This window comes from Phyllostomus discolor, chromosome 13 (assembly GCF_004126475.2).
Source record: "Phyllostomus discolor isolate MPI-MPIP mPhyDis1 chromosome 13, mPhyDis1.pri.v3, whole genome shotgun sequence".
Lineage (NCBI taxonomy): Eukaryota > Metazoa > Chordata > Mammalia > Chiroptera > Phyllostomidae > Phyllostomus > Phyllostomus discolor.
The window spans coordinates 51,987,324-52,005,695 of record NC_040915.2 but is presented as its reverse complement, the minus strand read 5'-3'; the positions used below and the strand labels follow the sequence as shown (position 1 = coordinate 52,005,695).

Genomic DNA, 18,372 nt, shown 5'->3' with positions numbered 1-18,372 from the left:
AAGCAGAGGAGGCTGAGGGTAAGCTTTCTGGATGCATTAAATAACTTCATCCAGCTACGTGGTCTAGTTGTAGACAGCTGTGCAGAAAGCTCAGGCTGTGAGTAACTGTACATTGAGTTGGTTCCCCATTGAATCAAGGAGCTATAGTGTCATAGGTTGAAAATCAAATGTCAAGTTCATTTGAAGACTGTGGTCAAGTCTGGGTATTATCTATTAGTCCTTTCAGCCATAACCCAAAATTCAAACAGCTAGCTTCACAAAGAAATGACACTCGTATGTGGAATAAACCACCACCATAGTTAACTGAATCATAACTTAGTTTGGAGTTCAGATAGAACAGTGGTTTTCAACTGGGGGCGATTTTCCTCCTCCACGGGACAATTGGCAATGACTGGAGATTTTTCCGCGTAATGCTACTGGCATCCAGTGGGTAGAAAGGCCAGGGATGCTGCTCAATATCCTAAGAGCATAGGACAACCCTCACAGAAAGAATTTCCTGGTTCAAAAATGTCCATTCCTTGAGAAACCATGAGCTAGAACTAACCCCATATGATGCAAATATTTAATGCCACTTCCTCCAGGGTTTATAGTTCCCTCTTCAAAACTGGTGTCGCCCACTTCCAAAGTAGCTTCTGACCAATCACGGAAGCATCTGCCCATGTCCAAAAAGGCTGCAAGGGAGTCAGGAGCTGCAATGGTTTGGCCCAAGCCCTGTTGTCACCCCCCTGACCGCAAAGTCGTTGGAAGTAGCCCAGTTGTGGACTGAACCATATGAAGTTCCTGGAGAAGGGGAAAGGGGCTGGAGAAGGGAAAAAGGGTTGGAGATGGGAAGACTGAGTTTCCCATATCGAGATCCTGGGCTAAGGGGGAGAATTTTAAATCTTTTTGGGGATTATACTGTATCTGCTGCTGTGAAGTTGGAGGTGGGTGAAATTGGGTGAACCCGTCGCCGGGTGGCTCGTCTCGCCAACCCCCCTGCATGAAGTGCGGTGGTTCGCTCCCAGCACTTCCCCGTTTGGGGCAGTTCGGTCCCCAGAAGTCGGTTCGCGAGCTGTCAGCGCGGGCGGCAACGCAGCGGGGCGCGGGGTGGGCGCGGTCGATCGGGTCCCCGACCCGACCCCCCGACCTCCCGCGCTCCCCACACCTCGCCCACTAGGCCGCTGGGCTGCGTACCGCGCTCCTCACTCGCTCGCCTCTTTCTCTCTCGCTCCCTCTCCGGCCGCCGGGCGGGCGCCGGAGACCCCGCGGGGGCTGAGGCTTGGCAAGCGGGCGGTGAGGGCCCGGCTGCGGCCTCCTCGCCATGTCCTCGGCCGGCGACATCAGCGCCCACTTCCCTTTGCACCTCCTAGTCTGGAACAACGATTACCGGCAGCTGGAGAAGGAGCTGCGGGGCCAGGTGAGGGGCGGGGCGGGGGTCCGCCCCCATTGAGGGAAGATGGGGGAAATCCGAGGTTCCTGAGCCCCCCGGAGTGCCTCTCCAGCCCTGTACGGTCGGGGCTACGCAGACCCCTACAATTCTTCGGTCGTGGGGCAGTAATCATAACAGGACAGGGACTGAGCTTTTCAGGCCCTGTGCCGAGGTCTTTATTACATTAACTCTTTGACTTTGCAACAGTCCTAGGAGGTAGGTACTATTATGATTACGTTCGACAGAAAGGGAAACAGGCGCCTTGCGCATGGTCGCCCACCTATTAAATATCAAGCCGGGATTTTAACTGGCCGGCTTGTTCCAGAGCGCACGGTTTTAACCAGTTAGGCTCTACAGTCTATCCCAAAGGCAGAAGAACAATACACACCCCTCACCCCACCCACCCTTTTTGTAAGGAAGGGCTTGGTTGGGTTTGCAGTCCAGGTTGTAACTCGCCCTGTGAACTCGGTGAACTTTGGCGGGGCATTTTTTACTCTCTGGCCCAGGGAGACTGATGCATCCCAGAGTTTGAGAATCGCTGGTGCCCAGGATCCTTAAAATCCCTTCTTGTTCTGAGGTATGTTGATTACTTGTCTTTTATTTACTGCCATCTTTTTAAAGCAGTGACTCTCAGAAGTGATTTTTGACACCCCCCCCCCCAGCCATGTAGACATTCTTGGTGGTTACAAGTGGGGAGTGGGTGCTTACTGGGATCTAGTGGTAGAGGCCAGGGCTGCTGTTCAGCATCCTACCCAAGTGCACCAGATAGCTCTCCACAACCAAGAATTATGTGGCCCAAAAATGTCAGTAGTGTTCCTCGTGAGAAGCCCTGCTTTAAAGACATCTCAACAATTCTGGAGTTATCGGTGCCTTCAGATTGCAACCTAATGAGTTTAGCAGCTAGAATAAGGATTTATAGTTATTTGGTATAATTGTTCACATTGACTTCACGTCCTGGTTTTTTAAGAGATCAAAATTGACACTGCGGTTGTCAAGGAAATATAGATGGAAGGACCATTGGTTGTTGTTTGGCTGGTGAAAATTGAACAAAGTCAGCATCGCCTCGTTTGATGAACAGTTGCTGCTAAGCCTGTGCTTGCGCCCCGCCGTATTTCTTTTAAATCTGCTGAACACCCACTGGAAGTCAAAAGTCAATTCTCCATCCAAGGAGAATAAAGTTTTATTGTAGGTCCTTGCTCTTCATGACATCATGCCCCCAGAGTGCATGATTCACCATTAGGCATCCTGGTATACCTGATGGGTTCATTCCATTTCTGTTACCGAGGGAGTCCTCCCTCGTTTTGCTCTTAACTCTGAGCCTCACCGTGGACCCTGTAAACGTGACTGGACAGTTCTGGTTTTTAGGTCAGCTGCACTGTACATCTGCACTTCCTCAGTACTGGGGCTGTCCAGCCTCTTGTGAAATAGCGAGATAAACTAACTACCAAGTCTCAGAACTCACATCCGATTTGATAGAGCATTTTGTTGTCATCATTAAACCACACTCTTTCAATACTGATTTCTGAAAACAGCCCACTTTCTAGCCATTGGAGGTGAGGAAGAGAGTTTCAATAAACTGCAGTTTATACTTATATGAAAACGTGTTGGATAAGAACAAAGTCTTGGTCTATAATCTAAAAATGTGATACAGTTGAATTATCTCTTCTTCTTGCAAGCTGTGATGAAAAGTGTTCATTGAAAGCTCTCTATTGACTCTTAACTTGAAAATCGTTAAGGGCTCTTGCGATGAGAAAATTCTAATTTTGCGGCAGATTCTCCTGGAGTAAGTTGGTCCTTAACGCCTTCCACAGTCAAGGAGGTCAAGGAAGACTGTTCATACTTGCTAGTTATTTGGGTTCGACTTTGTTATTGGTTATCACTGTAGATCATTTCACGGTATACCTGTTCCCTTTGAGGAAGAGGTAGTTAAGATGTGCTCAGGAAGAAGATGCAGTTTTGATCCTGAAAGTTGGCTGTTTGAAAGGCTGGAGACGGGCTGGCTTCAAGCGTGTGCTACTTTGTGCTCAGAAGGGGCTTGGGATGGATCAAGTGCTCTGCTGTTACTGTTCTGAAACTCATAACTACTTTTGAGTAAGGGGCCTTGCATGTCTAGTTTTCACGGGGCCCTGCAAATTCCATGACTGGGTCAGGCAGGGTCAAGAAGTTGGTCACTGATATCATTAAGATACGAGGCAGGGAATATTTTGGTTGCCTTCCTATTTATTGAGATCCTCTGTTGATTATGAAACAGCTGCCTGCTTCTGTGACTTGGAGGCAGCTGAGTGAACAGCCAGTACCAATGCTGATTAAGTTGTGAGAATGGGGATGTTCCTTACCCTTGCTGAATTGCTTCCTCACGTAAAAACGCATTGAGTAACACTGAAAGCTTACCGCTTTGCCGGGTGCTGCCCTGAAATGGTTCATGTGCAGTTTTAGATTGAACTCTCACTCCGGTCCCCTGGGGTGGGTGATGTTTATGATTCCCGGCTTACAGATTAGGAAACTGAGGCGGAGCGGCTCCCTTGTACGCTTAGCCAGTGGCCGAACCAGGGTGTGAACCCAGAAGGTTGGACTCTGCCCTAATCCTGTATTCTTACCTCTCCCATTATACCTCTTTGACTAAAAATACCTTCGTTCTAGGACTGTGGAAAAACAAGGCAGAGAGCCTGTCTGAAGACGCAGGCCCGGAGTAAATGGGCACAGAACCATTTGCCATAGTGGCTGCTGTTACCATGGTCATCCTCCATATTTAGCTTCTTTTACGTATGTCCTAGTTTTTCTCCAAGGAACGCATATTGATTGCATGATTAACACCACAAAAATTCCTACTACCCCAGCTGTAAAACCAGCTGTTCCGCTTAATGTTTCGTTTGCCAGTAAGTTTCTGCTGTCCGTTCCTTCATTCCTTCCATTCCACGGGTGAGACTGGAAGCAGGCACGCTGGTAGCTGGAAGAATTTTATTTTGTTCTAGCAACAGCAACACAGAAAGAATCGAGTTTATTCAGATGAAGCTGATGAGTACGTGCTTCTGAGTGTCAGTGGATCAGCCCCTCAACCCACCATCTTGCTCGTAGCTGGAGTTGGCCGTTTAGTAACTCACTTTGTCAGCTGTGAGATTGTTCCAAGCGTTCAACGTTTGCTCAGCAGGGGCACTTTATTAAGTACCTCTTAACCTGTCAGCTTTACTGTCTTTAATATTCATCAGGGCTTTGAAGTTGGTTGGTGCAGGTGAAATGATTTGTGTTATGGTTATGTCGTTTGTCGCTTAGCGAGAGAGGTCTGTTAAACATCTTTGGCCTTCTCACCGATGCTGGGAGAAGGAACGAAGGAAAGGGGACAGATACAAAGGTCAGTCAGTGCACCTTAGACAGGGGAGGGAAAACCCTGGGACCAGGTGGGGTCGAGGGTGGCAGAGGAGGCCTGGCTGTCGGGCCAGCCCCCAGTTAGCAGGCGAAGGCATGAAAATCAGGCAAGAGAAAGGGAGCGGCCCAGGCAGCAGCAGTACTCGGAGCCCAACAGGGAACCACCCTGGGGTGCTCACCCCGGCCTGGGGCAAGGCTGGGTGAGGCCACTGAGTACGCATTCAAATCAGTGCCTGTTGGCTGGAGGCCTTCTGTGAGCCAGGGGCCGGGCATCCAAGAGGAAGAGTCTAGAACCTACTGTCAGGTGCTCCCCCTCAGCCCCCAGGAGCTCAGGCTCACCTTAGGGCACCAGGTTGTGGATACCTTCCCTCCATGACTTGGAGTCGGAGAACTAGTTCAGGCCACAGCTGCAGAGGACCAGAGCAGTCTGAGACTGCCCTGAGCTGCCCCCGGAGAGGTGACAGTGACAGTGACAGTTTATAAAGCATTTGCTTCATGCTGGTACCAGGGCACAGAGGGGTTGAGTAATTCACAGAGGCTGGGGGGGTGGGGCAGAAGTGGGCCTCAGGCCTAGTTCTGCAGCCTGCACTCGAAACTCGGCCTTTTACTGGCAGGCTTAAATTACCAAATGACAAGGAGATGTGCAGAAATCTCGTTCCTTTCCTTTTCAGGGGGCACTATTATAGTTAAAAGGGGTGGGAATTTTTAATTTGGTACAACCGAGGACTGAAGAAACTTAAAGAAAAAAAGATCGGTTTCGAAAGTGAATTCCAGTGAAATTCTGAAAGCTCTTGCTCACTGAACTCACGGAAGACCCTAACCCTCACTATCAACTGTAAGGAGATTTCAACAACCGTCTTTTAGGAAAAAAGTGACAGCTTATATGAAACTGCACAGTGTGGGCATATAACGAGAAGAGTTAATCCTTCTTAGTAATGTGGTTAGGCATTGTGTCTTGACCCTTGAAAGAACTCATTCTTTATTGCCCTCATTTTACAAGAGAGCAAACTGAAATTCAAGAGGAATTAACCTATCAAACAATATATCGATGACACGGTTTTATATACTACAGAAAACACATGTACATATTGATTTTTAAATATATTTATTGAATTATAATTCACCTGTCGTGCAATCCACCCATCAAAGTTTATTATGCAGGGTTTTTTAGTATACTCATTGAATTGTAACAACCATCGCCATTATCAAATTCCAGAACATTTTCATAACCCCTAAAAGAAGCCCCACACCCTGTAATCACTCCCCATTTCCCTCAACCCCTTAGGCCCTACACAGTCACTAAGCTTCCTATCTCTATAGATTTGCCTGTTCTGGACACTACATGTCAATTGAATTGTACAACATATGGCCTTTTGTGTCTGGTTTCTTTAACTTAACATGATGTTTTTAAATAAAGATTGTATTTATTTATTTTTAGAGCGGGGGAAGGGAAGGAGAAAAAGAGGGAGAGAAACATCAATGTGCGGCTGCTTTTCGCATGCCCCCTACTGAGGGCCGGGTCCACAACCCCTGCACATGCCCCAACTGGGATTCGAACCAGCAGCTCTTTGGTTTGCAGGCCAGCAAACTCAATCCACTGAGCTATACCAGCCAGGTTAACATGATGTTTTTGAGGTCCATCCATGTTGTGGCATGTGTCAGTACTTCATTCTTTTTTGTAAATGAAATTCTTTTTTAAGAAATATTTTATTTATTTACTTTTGGAGAGAGGGCAAGGGAGGGAGAAAAAGAGGGGGAGAAACATTGCTGTGTGAGAGAAACATCAACGTGTGGTTGCCTTTCATGCCCCCAGCTGGGGACCTGGCCCACAATCCAGGCATGTGCCCTGACTGGGAATCGATCCGGCAACCTTTCATTTTATAGGACTACGCCCAACCAACTGAGCCGCACTGGTCAGGGCAGAGCAGTTTATTTTTACCCTTGGTGCTGCTTACCCTCCTTCCCTGCAGCCAGTGAGTGCGATGTTCCAGATATCTTTGGAGGCTGCAGTTAATGCATGTCCAAAAACTAGCGTCTCAAATCAAGACAAAGCACATGTTCTAAGAAGTATTATGGCACTTAAAGTTTGTATATCCCAAAAGTCCATGGTAGTTTATTGTGTCCTTGGAAGAAAGTTCAGAGCTGCTCTGGGGAGGCAGGGCCCAGCCATCACACTGAGCTCGCACCAGAGCAGCAGGCTCTTGGCTCTGGAGACCCCGTGCTGGTGCCGGAAGGAGGGCCGGCGTAGGAAGGAAGAGGAAAAGCTAAATGGGTATGCCCAGCACCTAGAAGGAAACCCTCGAGGGGAAATGGACTGTGTGTGTGTGTGTGTGTGTGTGTGTGTTTGCATTTACCTATAAACATACCCACATACATGCCTGGCAGATCATGCTTCTTGTCCATAGGACCCATACTTGAGGCCACTTGGAGCTCAGTACATGGTAACGGGAGTGGTGTTTTATTCCAACCCAAATGATCTTCTGTACTTTCAGTTTTGATTAAAGGCCTGCACTTCCTGTTCCACACTTGAATGCTGATATGTGCTTAAGAAATCCCCTGTTTCATTTCACAGGGTGGGTGTACCTCAAGAAAGCCTTATTTAGACTTAATTGGAGTGTGGTTGTTGGTGATCTGAGGCCTAGAGCCAGTATTTATTTATTTATTAGGCATTTAACTCTATACAAAGAAGAACTCACTATCATCTGTACTTACAGCCCCCAAACTCATATTTCAGCTGTGCCCACGTGCAAACATTCTTTGCCAGATGTTGCTGTAATTAACGTCTAAATACTGATTTCTGTTTTTATACTTACACGATCTCTCAAACACATTGGCACATTTTTGTATGATATTTCCAACTATGTGAACGCCAGTGTCTACTTTACAGAACGTGGAGGCTGTGGATCCCCGAGGCCGGACCTTATTGCATCTCGCTGTGTCTTTGGGACACTTGGAGTCAGCTAGAGTCTTGCTCCGACATAAAGCAGATGTTACCAAAGAAAATCGCGAGGGGTGGACAGGCGAGTATGCTTTGTAAATTATTTATTTATTTAAAAAATTTGCTTACTTAAAAATGTATTTATTTAGAGGGAGAGGGAGGAAGAGGGAGCGAGGGAGACAGAACACCAATTCATCGTTCCACTTATTTATGCATTCATTGGTTGATTGTTATTTGTGCCATGATTGGGGATCGAACCTGCAATGCTGGTATGTTGAGCCGATGCTCTGAGTAACTGAGCTACCTGGCCAGGGCTTCAAATTCTTTTAAAGCCCTTTGTTTTAGTTTTTCTTTCCAAATACAGGCCAGTCTCAATCACCATTGTCCTCAGAGTCATCTTTATCTTAAGACTCTGTCTCTCTCGGGACTCAGGGGCCGGGGCGAGGAGATGAGAGGATGCTGCTGGCCGATGCGCAGCAGCACAATGGCCTGGATTGTGTCCTGGGCCAGAAGCCCCAGTGGAGAGCGACTACTCCTCATTTAGAAAGCGGCTCTCAGTGCAGACCCTCTCCACCACACACAGCCGGGGAGGCCAGATTCCCCGAGCCATGTGATGGGAACTCCAGTGACTCCACCGGGACAGGAAAAATCACAAGGAAATTATGGCTGGAAGTGACCCCTTCCAGGGAAATCCTGGTGTTTCACCTTTTGTGCAAGTTCTCCTGCTCTTGGTCAGGGTAGTTTTGTGTTGACTGAGCCACAAGCCCTGCCTGCCTGATCTCCACGTAACCACAGTGGTGTGATCACATAGTGAAAGCCAGCTCTCTGCAGACATAGCCAGGGTTTCATGACCAGAGGTAAGAAAGGGGGATAAGGAGAGGATGAAAGGGGTTTGATCCAGAGCTAAGAATACTCTTTTTTTCTCTTTTTACCTACTTAAGAGATAGCAATAAGCCCTGGCTGGTGTGGCTCAGTGGCCTGAGCACCGGCCTGTGAACCAGAAGGTCACCCGTTCAATGCCCATTTGGGGCCCGTGCCTGGGTTGCGGGCCAGGTCTCTGGCTGGGGGCGTGGGAGTGGCAACCGATCGGTGTTTGTTTCTCTCCCTCTGTTCCTCTTCCCCTCTCTCTAAAAATAAATAAGTTTTTTTTTTAAAGGAGCCGGCAGTAAGTCACAGTCACACATGATAACGTGAAATAGCAGCCTCTCTCCCTCCAGGAAGAAAACGTTGGTCTTTGAGCTCTGGAGATATTTTTCAGGCTAGCTTTGAAGTTTGTCAGCAAGCGTGGGAATACTGGGTGATAACATTCCTTGCACCTTTTCGTTCCCCAGTTTTGCACGAGGCGGTGAGCACCGGGGACCCCGAGATGGTGCACACGGTCCTGCAGCACCGAGACTACCACCACACGTCCACGGCCCTTGAGGCGGTGCCTGAGCTGCTCCAGAAGATTCTGGAGGTACTCGTCACATATGGCATTGCCCTCCTTTGAGTTACACGCTGGTACGGCAGCCAGAGACACAGTTTGTGACGTTCTTGTGTGCTTTCCGGAAGAGTTTTATGACTCATGAGTAAGATGTATGGAGTCCCAAACAGCATTAGCTCTTGCTTTCCAGCTTGTCAAATACAAGGGGTCCTCCACAAATGGTGTTTCTAGGTCACTAGCCTTACCCTTTGAAATGCTACCTAAAAGTTAGAACTAAGACAGATGAATGTCAAATAATGAATTTGTCGAGGTGCCCGATTTCTTAGAAGCAGCATCCCGAGCGGAGGTCATCTCGGTGCAGCTGCGTTGGGTGTCGGGGAATGGGCAGGCTTTTCCGGGTCTGCTGCGGTTCAGAGGTCTGAGTGCACCTTCTCCTTGTCCCTCCCGTCACTTCTAGCCATCAGTGTTTTCTGCTTTCTAATCTCTCGCCTCATGTTATGTACACATTTTGGCTTTTGGGAGGTTTACTTGTCTTGCAAATTAAAGTATATGGGCTCGGTTACGCTGGGTTCCTGCCTTGTTTGGATGATGGTTGCCATTCTTCACGTAATTTTTGCTACCTGCAAAAACCACCTGGCCAGTCAACCACGTATAATATCCCCAGGGCAGCCGGAGATGAGGACGCTTCAGTGGTTCAATTTTCACCTCATTTATTCTCAATTTAAGCACAGAAGTGAGCTTCCCAAAATACCTCCAAAGATAGTTGTTCCCCAGTCGGCTTTACCACATTACTCAGAACACATTTCTTGAGAAAAATGAATAGTCCGTTGAGAAAAGGAACAATTTTGCTAGAAATTAGACAAGTTACTGCTCATTATCTGAGCACTCTTTCAAAAAACACTCTGTGACATGCAAACTACATCCTGCCCACGATACTGATTTTCCACATCCTGCAGAAACACCTTCCCTGACAAATGATACGCAGTGTTTCTAAAACAGGTGTGTGTTTGAGTTTATGATGCTCACATGGATTTATCATTCTCTTATCTAACTCACCACAGGAGGAAGTAAAAACATCATTTATCCACTTGACAAAACAGACAATGACTTATTTAACATGGAGTCACTCCTCATTGTAAAAAGTCAGTGTAAGGGATTCTCTCTCCCTCTCTCTCTCTCTCTCTCTCTCTTTCTCTCTTTTACTTGCATTGCTCCATAACAGTGCACTGCATTGAACTGTGTTCTCTGCTTGAAGTTCAAGACCGCCCATAAAAGACCTGCGTGCTTATTGGCACCAAAGGCTGTTGGCATTGCCTCCTAACCCGCTCCTCTTACCCGCTGTCCTCGGAGAGTGCGCTCGCCCATCCCTGGGCCTGTCATGTCCACCCAGGGTAGATCCTTGGTCTTCCTGCCTTGTGCTCCTATGGAAACCATGGCAAGACCTTGGAGGTGAGAGGGAACAGAAAAACACCTGGAATATCTAGCGTTTCTCTTCTTGGATGGTAACTGTTGATAGTAAGTCGGAGGGTACTTAAAGTAAGTAGCTCTCCAAGAACCTTCTTGAAGAATTCACAGAAGGTCAGAAAATCGTCTTTAAACGGCGTTGCCGTGGTGGTGCCAAACTCCCAAAAGCCAAATTTTAAAAGTTTAAGAGGAAGGTGGGGGCAAAAGTCTTTTGTTAACCGGAGGAAAATGTCAACTTCCTGGGGAAGTGATGCCTAGCTGCCTCCTTTTGGTTTCACAGAGCAGTCCGATAAACACGGAGCCCTTTTCCGGAACACAGAGCCTTTGACGGTCAAGTTCCCGGTGTGAACAGACGTCCCTTTCTCGCGGCACAGCCTGCCGTGCGCATTGGCTGGCCGAACTTCAGCCCATCCATCCTCCCAGGCTCCCCTTTCAGTTACTGTTACAACCCCGACCGAGCCCCTAAATCAGATTTGACTTTTATCTCCCTCCAACCTTATTGCTTTCAGTTAACTGTGTTAACTGTCTAGACACTTTATATCAAGAATAAATCACAGCCTGAGTATAAAGTAAGCATTTACTTGGATGGGTTTGCAATGTCTGTTTTCTTCTTATTTTCTCTGTTCTCCCACCCCGCCCTTCCCCCCCACTAAAAGACCCTGTTTCCACTTACTAGGTTTATGTTCAGTTAATAGTACCAAGGGTAATTTCTTTTACCCCTTTGTCCTTCAGACTCCGGATTTTTATGTGCAGATGAAATGGGAATTCACCAGCTGGGGTGAGTGGCTGTGGGCTTGTAATTGATTTCTGTTTCCAAATTTATTTAGCCTGAATATAGGTTTATTTTTCCTTTATAAAAGTTACATGTACTTTTTTTTTAATGTAGGAAATGCATAGGTAAGAAATAAGGAAAAATAGTCACCTATAACCCCGCTGAAGCAGAACTGCTGTTAATGCTTTCCTCTTAGTCTTTGCCCCGCACGAGACTTTTCCTCCCACGCGTCCATAAATATAACATGTGGAGAACTCTGTCTCTCCTGTCATTTCAAGCTGACGTTTACCCATATTATTTGTTCTTAAAGGGTTAATATTTTAGTAAGATTTACCATAATTTATTCATTTCCTTATGTGTTTCAGCTCGATTCTTTTAAACGTGTTATTCTAAGGAAGACGATGAGATGAATATTGGAATAGCTTGTTATTGTATTTCTCCAAACTCTTATGTAAGGCAAATTGGCTGGCAGTCATTTTCGTAGACGTTCTACTTTTGTTTCTTGTAGATCAGCTCATGACAGTTCCTAATCCCCAGTTTTCGGCCGTTTTCACTTCTAGACTTCCCTTTCAGGCAAGAAGTCAGATTTGTAATGGGACACTGAAATGAAGTAAAATCTATATAAAACAAGAGAACTTCAGATTCTTCTATGAAATGAATGAGTTTTTTTTTTCCTACTGCAAATAAGGACTCTAATTTCAGGTTTTGTTCAAAAGCAGCACATTGTAGATATTTTGAATGGTGGCTGTGACAATGTGGTGGGTCACGGCCATATGGCAAGAGTAGCCTATGTGACCAGAAAGGCCAGGTGGACACACACTCTAGCTCTGATGGCAGGCGACGAGAGAGGCTCGTTTTGTGATTGAGACTTCATTTAGGGCTTTCTCTGGACGAGACATAGATCTCCACTTTTACAAAGAGCTGTAGAGTGACTTCCCGTATCGAAGTGTGGCCGCCAAGTCCGGTCCTATGGGACGGCCACCGTCTTGCCACTCCCACCCTTTCGTTCAAGCCAGAATCCCGATTTCCTGGGCCGGGGGCTCCGCTTGGCCCTCGGGTCTTTCTCAGCGTCCGCATCTCTCCTCCAGTGCCCTTGGTTTCCAGGATATGCCCGAACGACGTCTGCCGCATCTGGAAGAGCGGCGCCAAGCTGCGCGTGGACATCACGCTGCTGGGCTTCGAGAACATGAGCTGGATCCGCGGGAGGCGCAGCTTCATATTCAAGGGGGAAGGTGAGTGAGGCCGTCGCAGCTGTCATCGCGCACGCCAAAGCAGAGCGACCTTTAACCACCAATCAAGTTCACGTTCACGTGCCTTGTCTGAGCCTTTTTCTGGGCATCTTTTTGTTATCCTTTTTTAGTTACTCATCTCTCAGTTCCTGTCGTATCTCTTATCTATAGAGTTCTTTTCTGTGTATTATTCACCACCCAACGTTGTCCACCTCTTGACATGTATCTTCTCATGTCTGAGCCTTTTGGTACAAGCCTCTGTCTTGTGTCTCTTTATATTCCCTCCATAATCAGGCATGGACCCTCCCTCCCTCTCCCCTTATGGAGGGTGAGAAATGGCATGGCTCACGCAGTGTCATGTATAAATAATTTATATTTTGTAATCACATATTTTAAAGAGTTATCTATTTATTTTTAGAGAGCGAGGAGAAGGGAGGGAGAAAGAAAGGGAGAGAAACATCCATGCATGAGAGTTAGATACATCATTCAGCTGCCTCGGCACATCCCCAACCAGGGACCTGGCCTGCAACCCAGGCATGTTCCCTGACCAGGTATCGAACCATAGGCCTTCCGGTTCGTAGGTCAGTGCTCAATCCACTGAGCCACACCAGCCAGGGCTAATCATGTATTTTTAAAAGTACACAGATACATGTGCTGTTAACAAAGAATGCCAATTATTTTGAAAGTCTGCATCTTTGGGGAAGATGGCCCAGAGCCTGCTATGAGTTGGGGAGAGTTGGCCGGGTAATCCCCGTGCAAGTAGGCAATGGACAACCAATAGTCTTTAGGTTTTAGCAGGTGGTACCGAGGAGGAACATTGGAAAGGTGATGCATTTTAACACATGAGGCTTTCTTGTTTTTGCATCTTACTTACATTTTGCTTAGTCGTGCCCTGGTTTCCATTAACAGACAACTGGGCGGAGCTGATGGAAGTCAACCATGATGACAAGGTGGTCACCACGGAACACTTTGACCTTTCCCAGGAAATGGAGCGCCTCACTCTGGACCTGATGAAGCCAACAGGCAGGGAAGTTGAGAGGCGGCTCACAAGCCCAGTCATTAACACCAGCCTCGATACTAAAAATATCGCTTTTGAAAGGTACGAATTTGGCTTCTGCATTTTAATATCTCATCCCTTACTGCCGTCTTTAGTGGCATGTATGTATTGATCGGAAATTAGGGGTGGCTTGGGAGTTTTCTAATAGGGCAGTGTAAGCACGAGTGTTTCAGAGTGAATCTCTGCTGTCACCAAGTGGAAACCGTAGCTGCCATCCTTCATCGTGTACCGTTTTTATAGCACATTGGCTGAGTCTTGGAGAAATGTCTTCATGTGTTTTTATGGGCCCTTTCTAATGAATTTCACTTGGATTTTATTTTTGCTTTGGTGTTTGGGGATCCACAAGGCTCCCTGATCCTAAACCATGGAACTCTGAGTTTCCAGAAGCTTGCACTGATCCACTTTTGAAAGTGATCATACTGATTATTAGTCAGATTCACAGATTTCATGTAGTTCTCACTTCCCAGCTCCGCTGCTGGGAGGCCTAATAGTTCAGAGCAAGAGCCGGGAGGGGGTTTCAGTTCTGCTCCAGAACTGGAGCAGATTCTACCTGCAGAAACCTCAGAGAGGCCCGTGTCTCAGTTCACCCGAGTGAGGACGCCGTGTCTGGTCACCTGCCTCTGGGCTGTGCAGAGGCGTGTGGGGCCTCCGCAAGGGAAGCAGACACTGTCACGGCTGTCCCCCGAAGTGCTTCTCCCACGGAACACACCAAACCGGGGGGAGTCTGTAGGGGCCCTGAGCGTGTGCCCAGGATGTCGCATCCAGGTCCCAGGAAGCCAACGCAGCATAACGTGAGCTGCCGTGGGCAGAGTTATCCTGGATGTAGGCTTCCTGGTCTCCTCATAAGTACACTAACTGCCCTCCTTCTTCTCTCCTTCTTCTTCGTTTCCAATGTAAAATGCATTGACAAAACTGTGAGTTTTCTGTTTAGTCAAATAGAAGACTGGTTAAGTGCCCTTTTCCTTTAGTTTAGATCGAGCTGTGGAATGAGGGCGTTTATTGTAGCAGAAGAGGAAACGAAAACAGCAGGTGTGCTGCAGCTTTGGTGGGGACACCCCGCCGAGGCAGGATCAGTGCCCCCATCGCCAGCCTTTGCTCACCGGCCTCCCCAGCTGACCGCCATCGTCTTCCAGGGACAGCAAGGGTTAGGGACTGACCAAGGCTTCGCCAGTAAAGGTCTTGGGGAGACATCTCCAGTCTTTGGCACGTGCCTCTGCAGACAGGGAGGGCGCTTGCGCTTAGGGCTCTGCTCGCAAAGCCGGAAGGCGGAGGGGCCTGCCTTCACCGCGCATCCCGGCAGTGGTGACAAGAGCTGGAAGGACGGAGTGTCAGCAGCAGGGCTACTAACCCCCTGAGCAGCTCTGGGCATGGCTTTGTCCCTCCGCGTGTCTGTTTCCTCCACGGGGAAAGAACGAGCAGTGGACTTAGAGCTGAGGTCTCCGAAGTCCACGACCCTAAGGGGTCACGAGAAGAGCCACGGTTCCCTCTAGCTCCTCAGCAGAGGTGCCAGTTGTTTGTTCCTAAATGCAGTTTCTGAAGAGGGTGTGATGGCTACTGGCTGTTACCCACAGCAGGTAGATGGGAAATGACGTCATGTTCGCTTTGTCCTGAGGACTGAGTTGCATTTAGTATTCGTGTGGTCACAGGTTTCTCAAATGGTTCAAGCTTATCCTCCTTTTGCTACTGACGTTGGGTTGCTGAGAGAGAATTTCTAGAAGATAGCTGCTATTTTTTGTGGTACTCAGAATTAAATTATGTGATTATCGAGCTTCTCGGGCATTGAGTAATGATTTCATGCACTCTGGAGTGTGAGGTTTTCTACGTAGAAAAACTGTGCATACCTACTTCTCTTTTTTAAACTTATTTTTTATTTAAAATTTTTTAAAGATTTTATTTATTTATTTTTAGAGAGGAGAAGGGAGGGAGAAAGAGGGAGAGAAACATCAATGTGTGGTTGTGTCTCAAGTGCCCCCTACTGGGGACCTGGCCCGCAACCCAGGCATGTGCTCTAGACTGGGAATCGAATCATCAGCAACCCTTTGGTTCACAGGCTGGCACTCAGTCCGCTGAGCCACACCGGCCAGGGCTGCATACCTACTTCTTACTGGCAGTATGAGTGTTCATTTGATTGAATTTGGAAGATATGGCAGTCATTTTCATCCATTTCTTTTTTCTAATCTGTTACTTGGGGGCTGATGCTTGCAAATTAATGTCCTTCCTGCATAAATTTTTGGCCTAATATATACCCTCTGGTTGCAGTTTGGGTTTTTCCTTTCTCTGAAAGATTATGCTCTGCTCACCTTAAAACATTGCCTTACCACAATAGCTTTTCCCCCAAATTGTGTAGCAGCCTCCAAGCCACAGCACTTGCTATGTGGCCTTTGGTGGGGTGGTCTCAGTGGGGACAGGCAGAGGTGAAAATGGCAAAAGAGGGAAGCTGGATGTTCTCTTACCATTTCCAGACGCCTCTGCATGTAGAGTTAACCAAGTGCAATTATGGTTATAAACTAGGTTGTAGACACTGGTCTTAAAAACGAAACCGTATAAGGACTTCTGGTCAAGATGGCGGAGTAGTGGGCGGACTCTGTGAAGGAATTGGTGCCCGATTAGTGGATGTTGCCATCTGGTTTGGTACTTGTTCAGATTACCCCAAAGGGGATGCCTGTACCGGATGGTATCATTATTGAAGAACTATCAAAATAAGTTCTTTATTTTATTTACTTATTTTTAAAGAGAGGAGGAGGGAGGGAAAACGAGAGGGAGAGAAACAGCGATGTGCAAGCGATATCATACATCTATTGGTTGCTTCTCACACGCCCCCCAGCTTGGGACCTGGCCTTCAGCCTAGGTGTGTGCCCTGACTGGGAATCGAACCTTTCAGTTCGCAGACCAGAGCCCAGTCCACTGAGCCACGCCAGCCAGGGCAGTTCTTTATTTTTTGAAAAACAAACAACACTAACCTGTCAGAGAGTGGGAATGGAAGAGGGAGTGGAATAGTCAGCATCGTGGACAGAGCAGATGGAGGGGACTGAGGAGCGTGGTGGTTCCCAGGGAGAAAAGCGCAGCTCTGCTTTCCCAGCACGCGTGAAGGGCGAGGTAGGGCAGACCTGGGCATCTTTTGGTACTCCGGAAGACCGAGCGCCCGAAAAGGATTACTTCCCACTGCAGTATCGAGTGACCTAGTGACAGACAAGGAATGGGGGTTTGAATTTGTTAACCAAAAGGAGTATCTTGGTTTTTAATTATCAGTAACTAAGAGGGGGCTCTGGTTTATTAATCAGTTAGGTGTGACCCCCTAGCCCCCTGCACCTATAGGATTATTTTGTTTCTGAAATGTCACTTGGACATAGCTAGAACTTTGTGTAATCCCTTTAGGATTTCTTTCTTTCCCTCCAAGGGTCATGGTGTACTAATTGTGAACAACTAATGGGAAAATTACAGCTTTGGTCCCTTTCTCTGAGTGGCTGTAATGTAAAACATAAAACTCCTTACACTCCGTCTGGCCTAGTTTCATCCACCGAATCCCATTAATAGAAAAGCAACCTCTTTGGGAACACAATATGCAAATAACTGCCTACCTTCTTGGTGAGTTGGCTGACATGCGACCATTCCTGGAGCTTCCTGTGTGACGTCCTCCTTCACTCCAGGGTCAGGGCAAAGGGCAGGCAGCTGCCCGCACGGGGCCAAGTGCAGCAGTCACAGAGGAGCTGGGACGGGATGTCCTAGACAGAGGGGCGGTCTGGCTGGCCTCCCCTGTGAGTGGCAGCACTTCGCAGGGTGTGCTGCTTTGACAAAGAATCAGAGCCTCTTGGTTACTTGGTTCCTCAGTGCATTTTTTCCAGGAGTGGGGTGAGTGGAATAACTGGGTTTTCGGGCACTTGATCAACGCTGCCGTTGCTGCTGGGATGTTGGGCTACTTTAAAAAGAGCTCCACAGAGCTGGGATCGAAGGCCGGGCTGAAAAACTGGTTTTAACACCCTTTCCCCCTGCTGCACCAAGCCTGATAAAATGCGTGACTGACTCCTAGGCCATTTTGCAGGTATTGATGGTTTCTCCAAGCAGCTTGCCACGGTGACGAATTCTTGTCCCGCTCACTCTCTCCCGAGGAGCAAGATGGTCTGTGCCTCCTTAGTCTAAGAATTCCTCGACTGAGATGTGGCTGCTTATGGGGACAGCCGCTGACATCCGTGCCCATAGTTAAGATGACCCAGATAAATGCTCTGACCCAGATACCACATTGCGGCGAGCCTTGGGACGCTGGTCATCCTCACTTGCTTCTTTAGGACAGCTGTCCGATAAATGTCACCACCTTTGTCACCTGTGCTGGCAGTTTTTGTAAAGAAGCCAAGAACAGAGGTTTTCTATGCTGGGGTGAGGCAAATTGATTAATAGCTGGGTGGGGGCGGGGGATGCTTAAGCCATCTGTCATTGATAACATCCTTTGGTGGACAATTGGACCGTGATTTCCAGGTGTCCTTCAGTAACTTAAGCTGGGGGAGAAAACTGTAAAGGCTGCAGGGATGAAACTGAATGGCATATTGTACATGTAGAAATTTGTGGTGTTCACTTTTTATCAGAACTAAATCCGGATTCTGGGGCTGGAGGACAGATAAAGCAGAAGTTGTTAATGGTTACGAAGCAAAGGTAAAAGGAAACTCTTAAAATAAGATTTAATATAGCAATTTAGCTTCTATGCAAATGAGGAGTCTGTTCAGATT

At 47.6% G+C, this 18,372-nt stretch overlaps 1 protein-coding gene across 2 annotated transcripts in view; it reads left to right on the top strand.

Annotated features, from left to right (window-relative positions):
* The first annotated feature begins 1,020 nt into the window (after positions 1 to 1,020).
* ANKRD13A (ankyrin repeat domain 13A) overlaps positions 1,021 to 18,372 on the top strand; it is a 28,190-nt gene continuing 10,838 nt past the window's right edge. The window contains exons 1-7 of one of the 2 annotated variants that reach the window (XM_036014688.1): positions 1,021 to 1,396; positions 7,659 to 7,791; positions 9,041 to 9,165; positions 11,329 to 11,374; positions 12,457 to 12,600; positions 13,507 to 13,696; positions 18,232 to 18,298. In XM_036014688.1, the coding sequence (XP_035870581.1) occupies positions 1,301 to 1,396; positions 7,659 to 7,791; positions 9,041 to 9,165; positions 11,329 to 11,374; positions 12,457 to 12,600; positions 13,507 to 13,696; positions 18,232 to 18,298 (801 nt within the window). In that variant the 5' untranslated portion in view covers positions 1,021 to 1,300. The remainder of the gene's footprint in view (positions 1,397 to 7,658; positions 7,792 to 9,040; positions 9,166 to 11,328; positions 11,375 to 12,456; positions 12,601 to 13,506; positions 13,697 to 18,231; positions 18,299 to 18,372) is intronic. The other variant, XM_028528256.2, reaches the window with a different exon arrangement.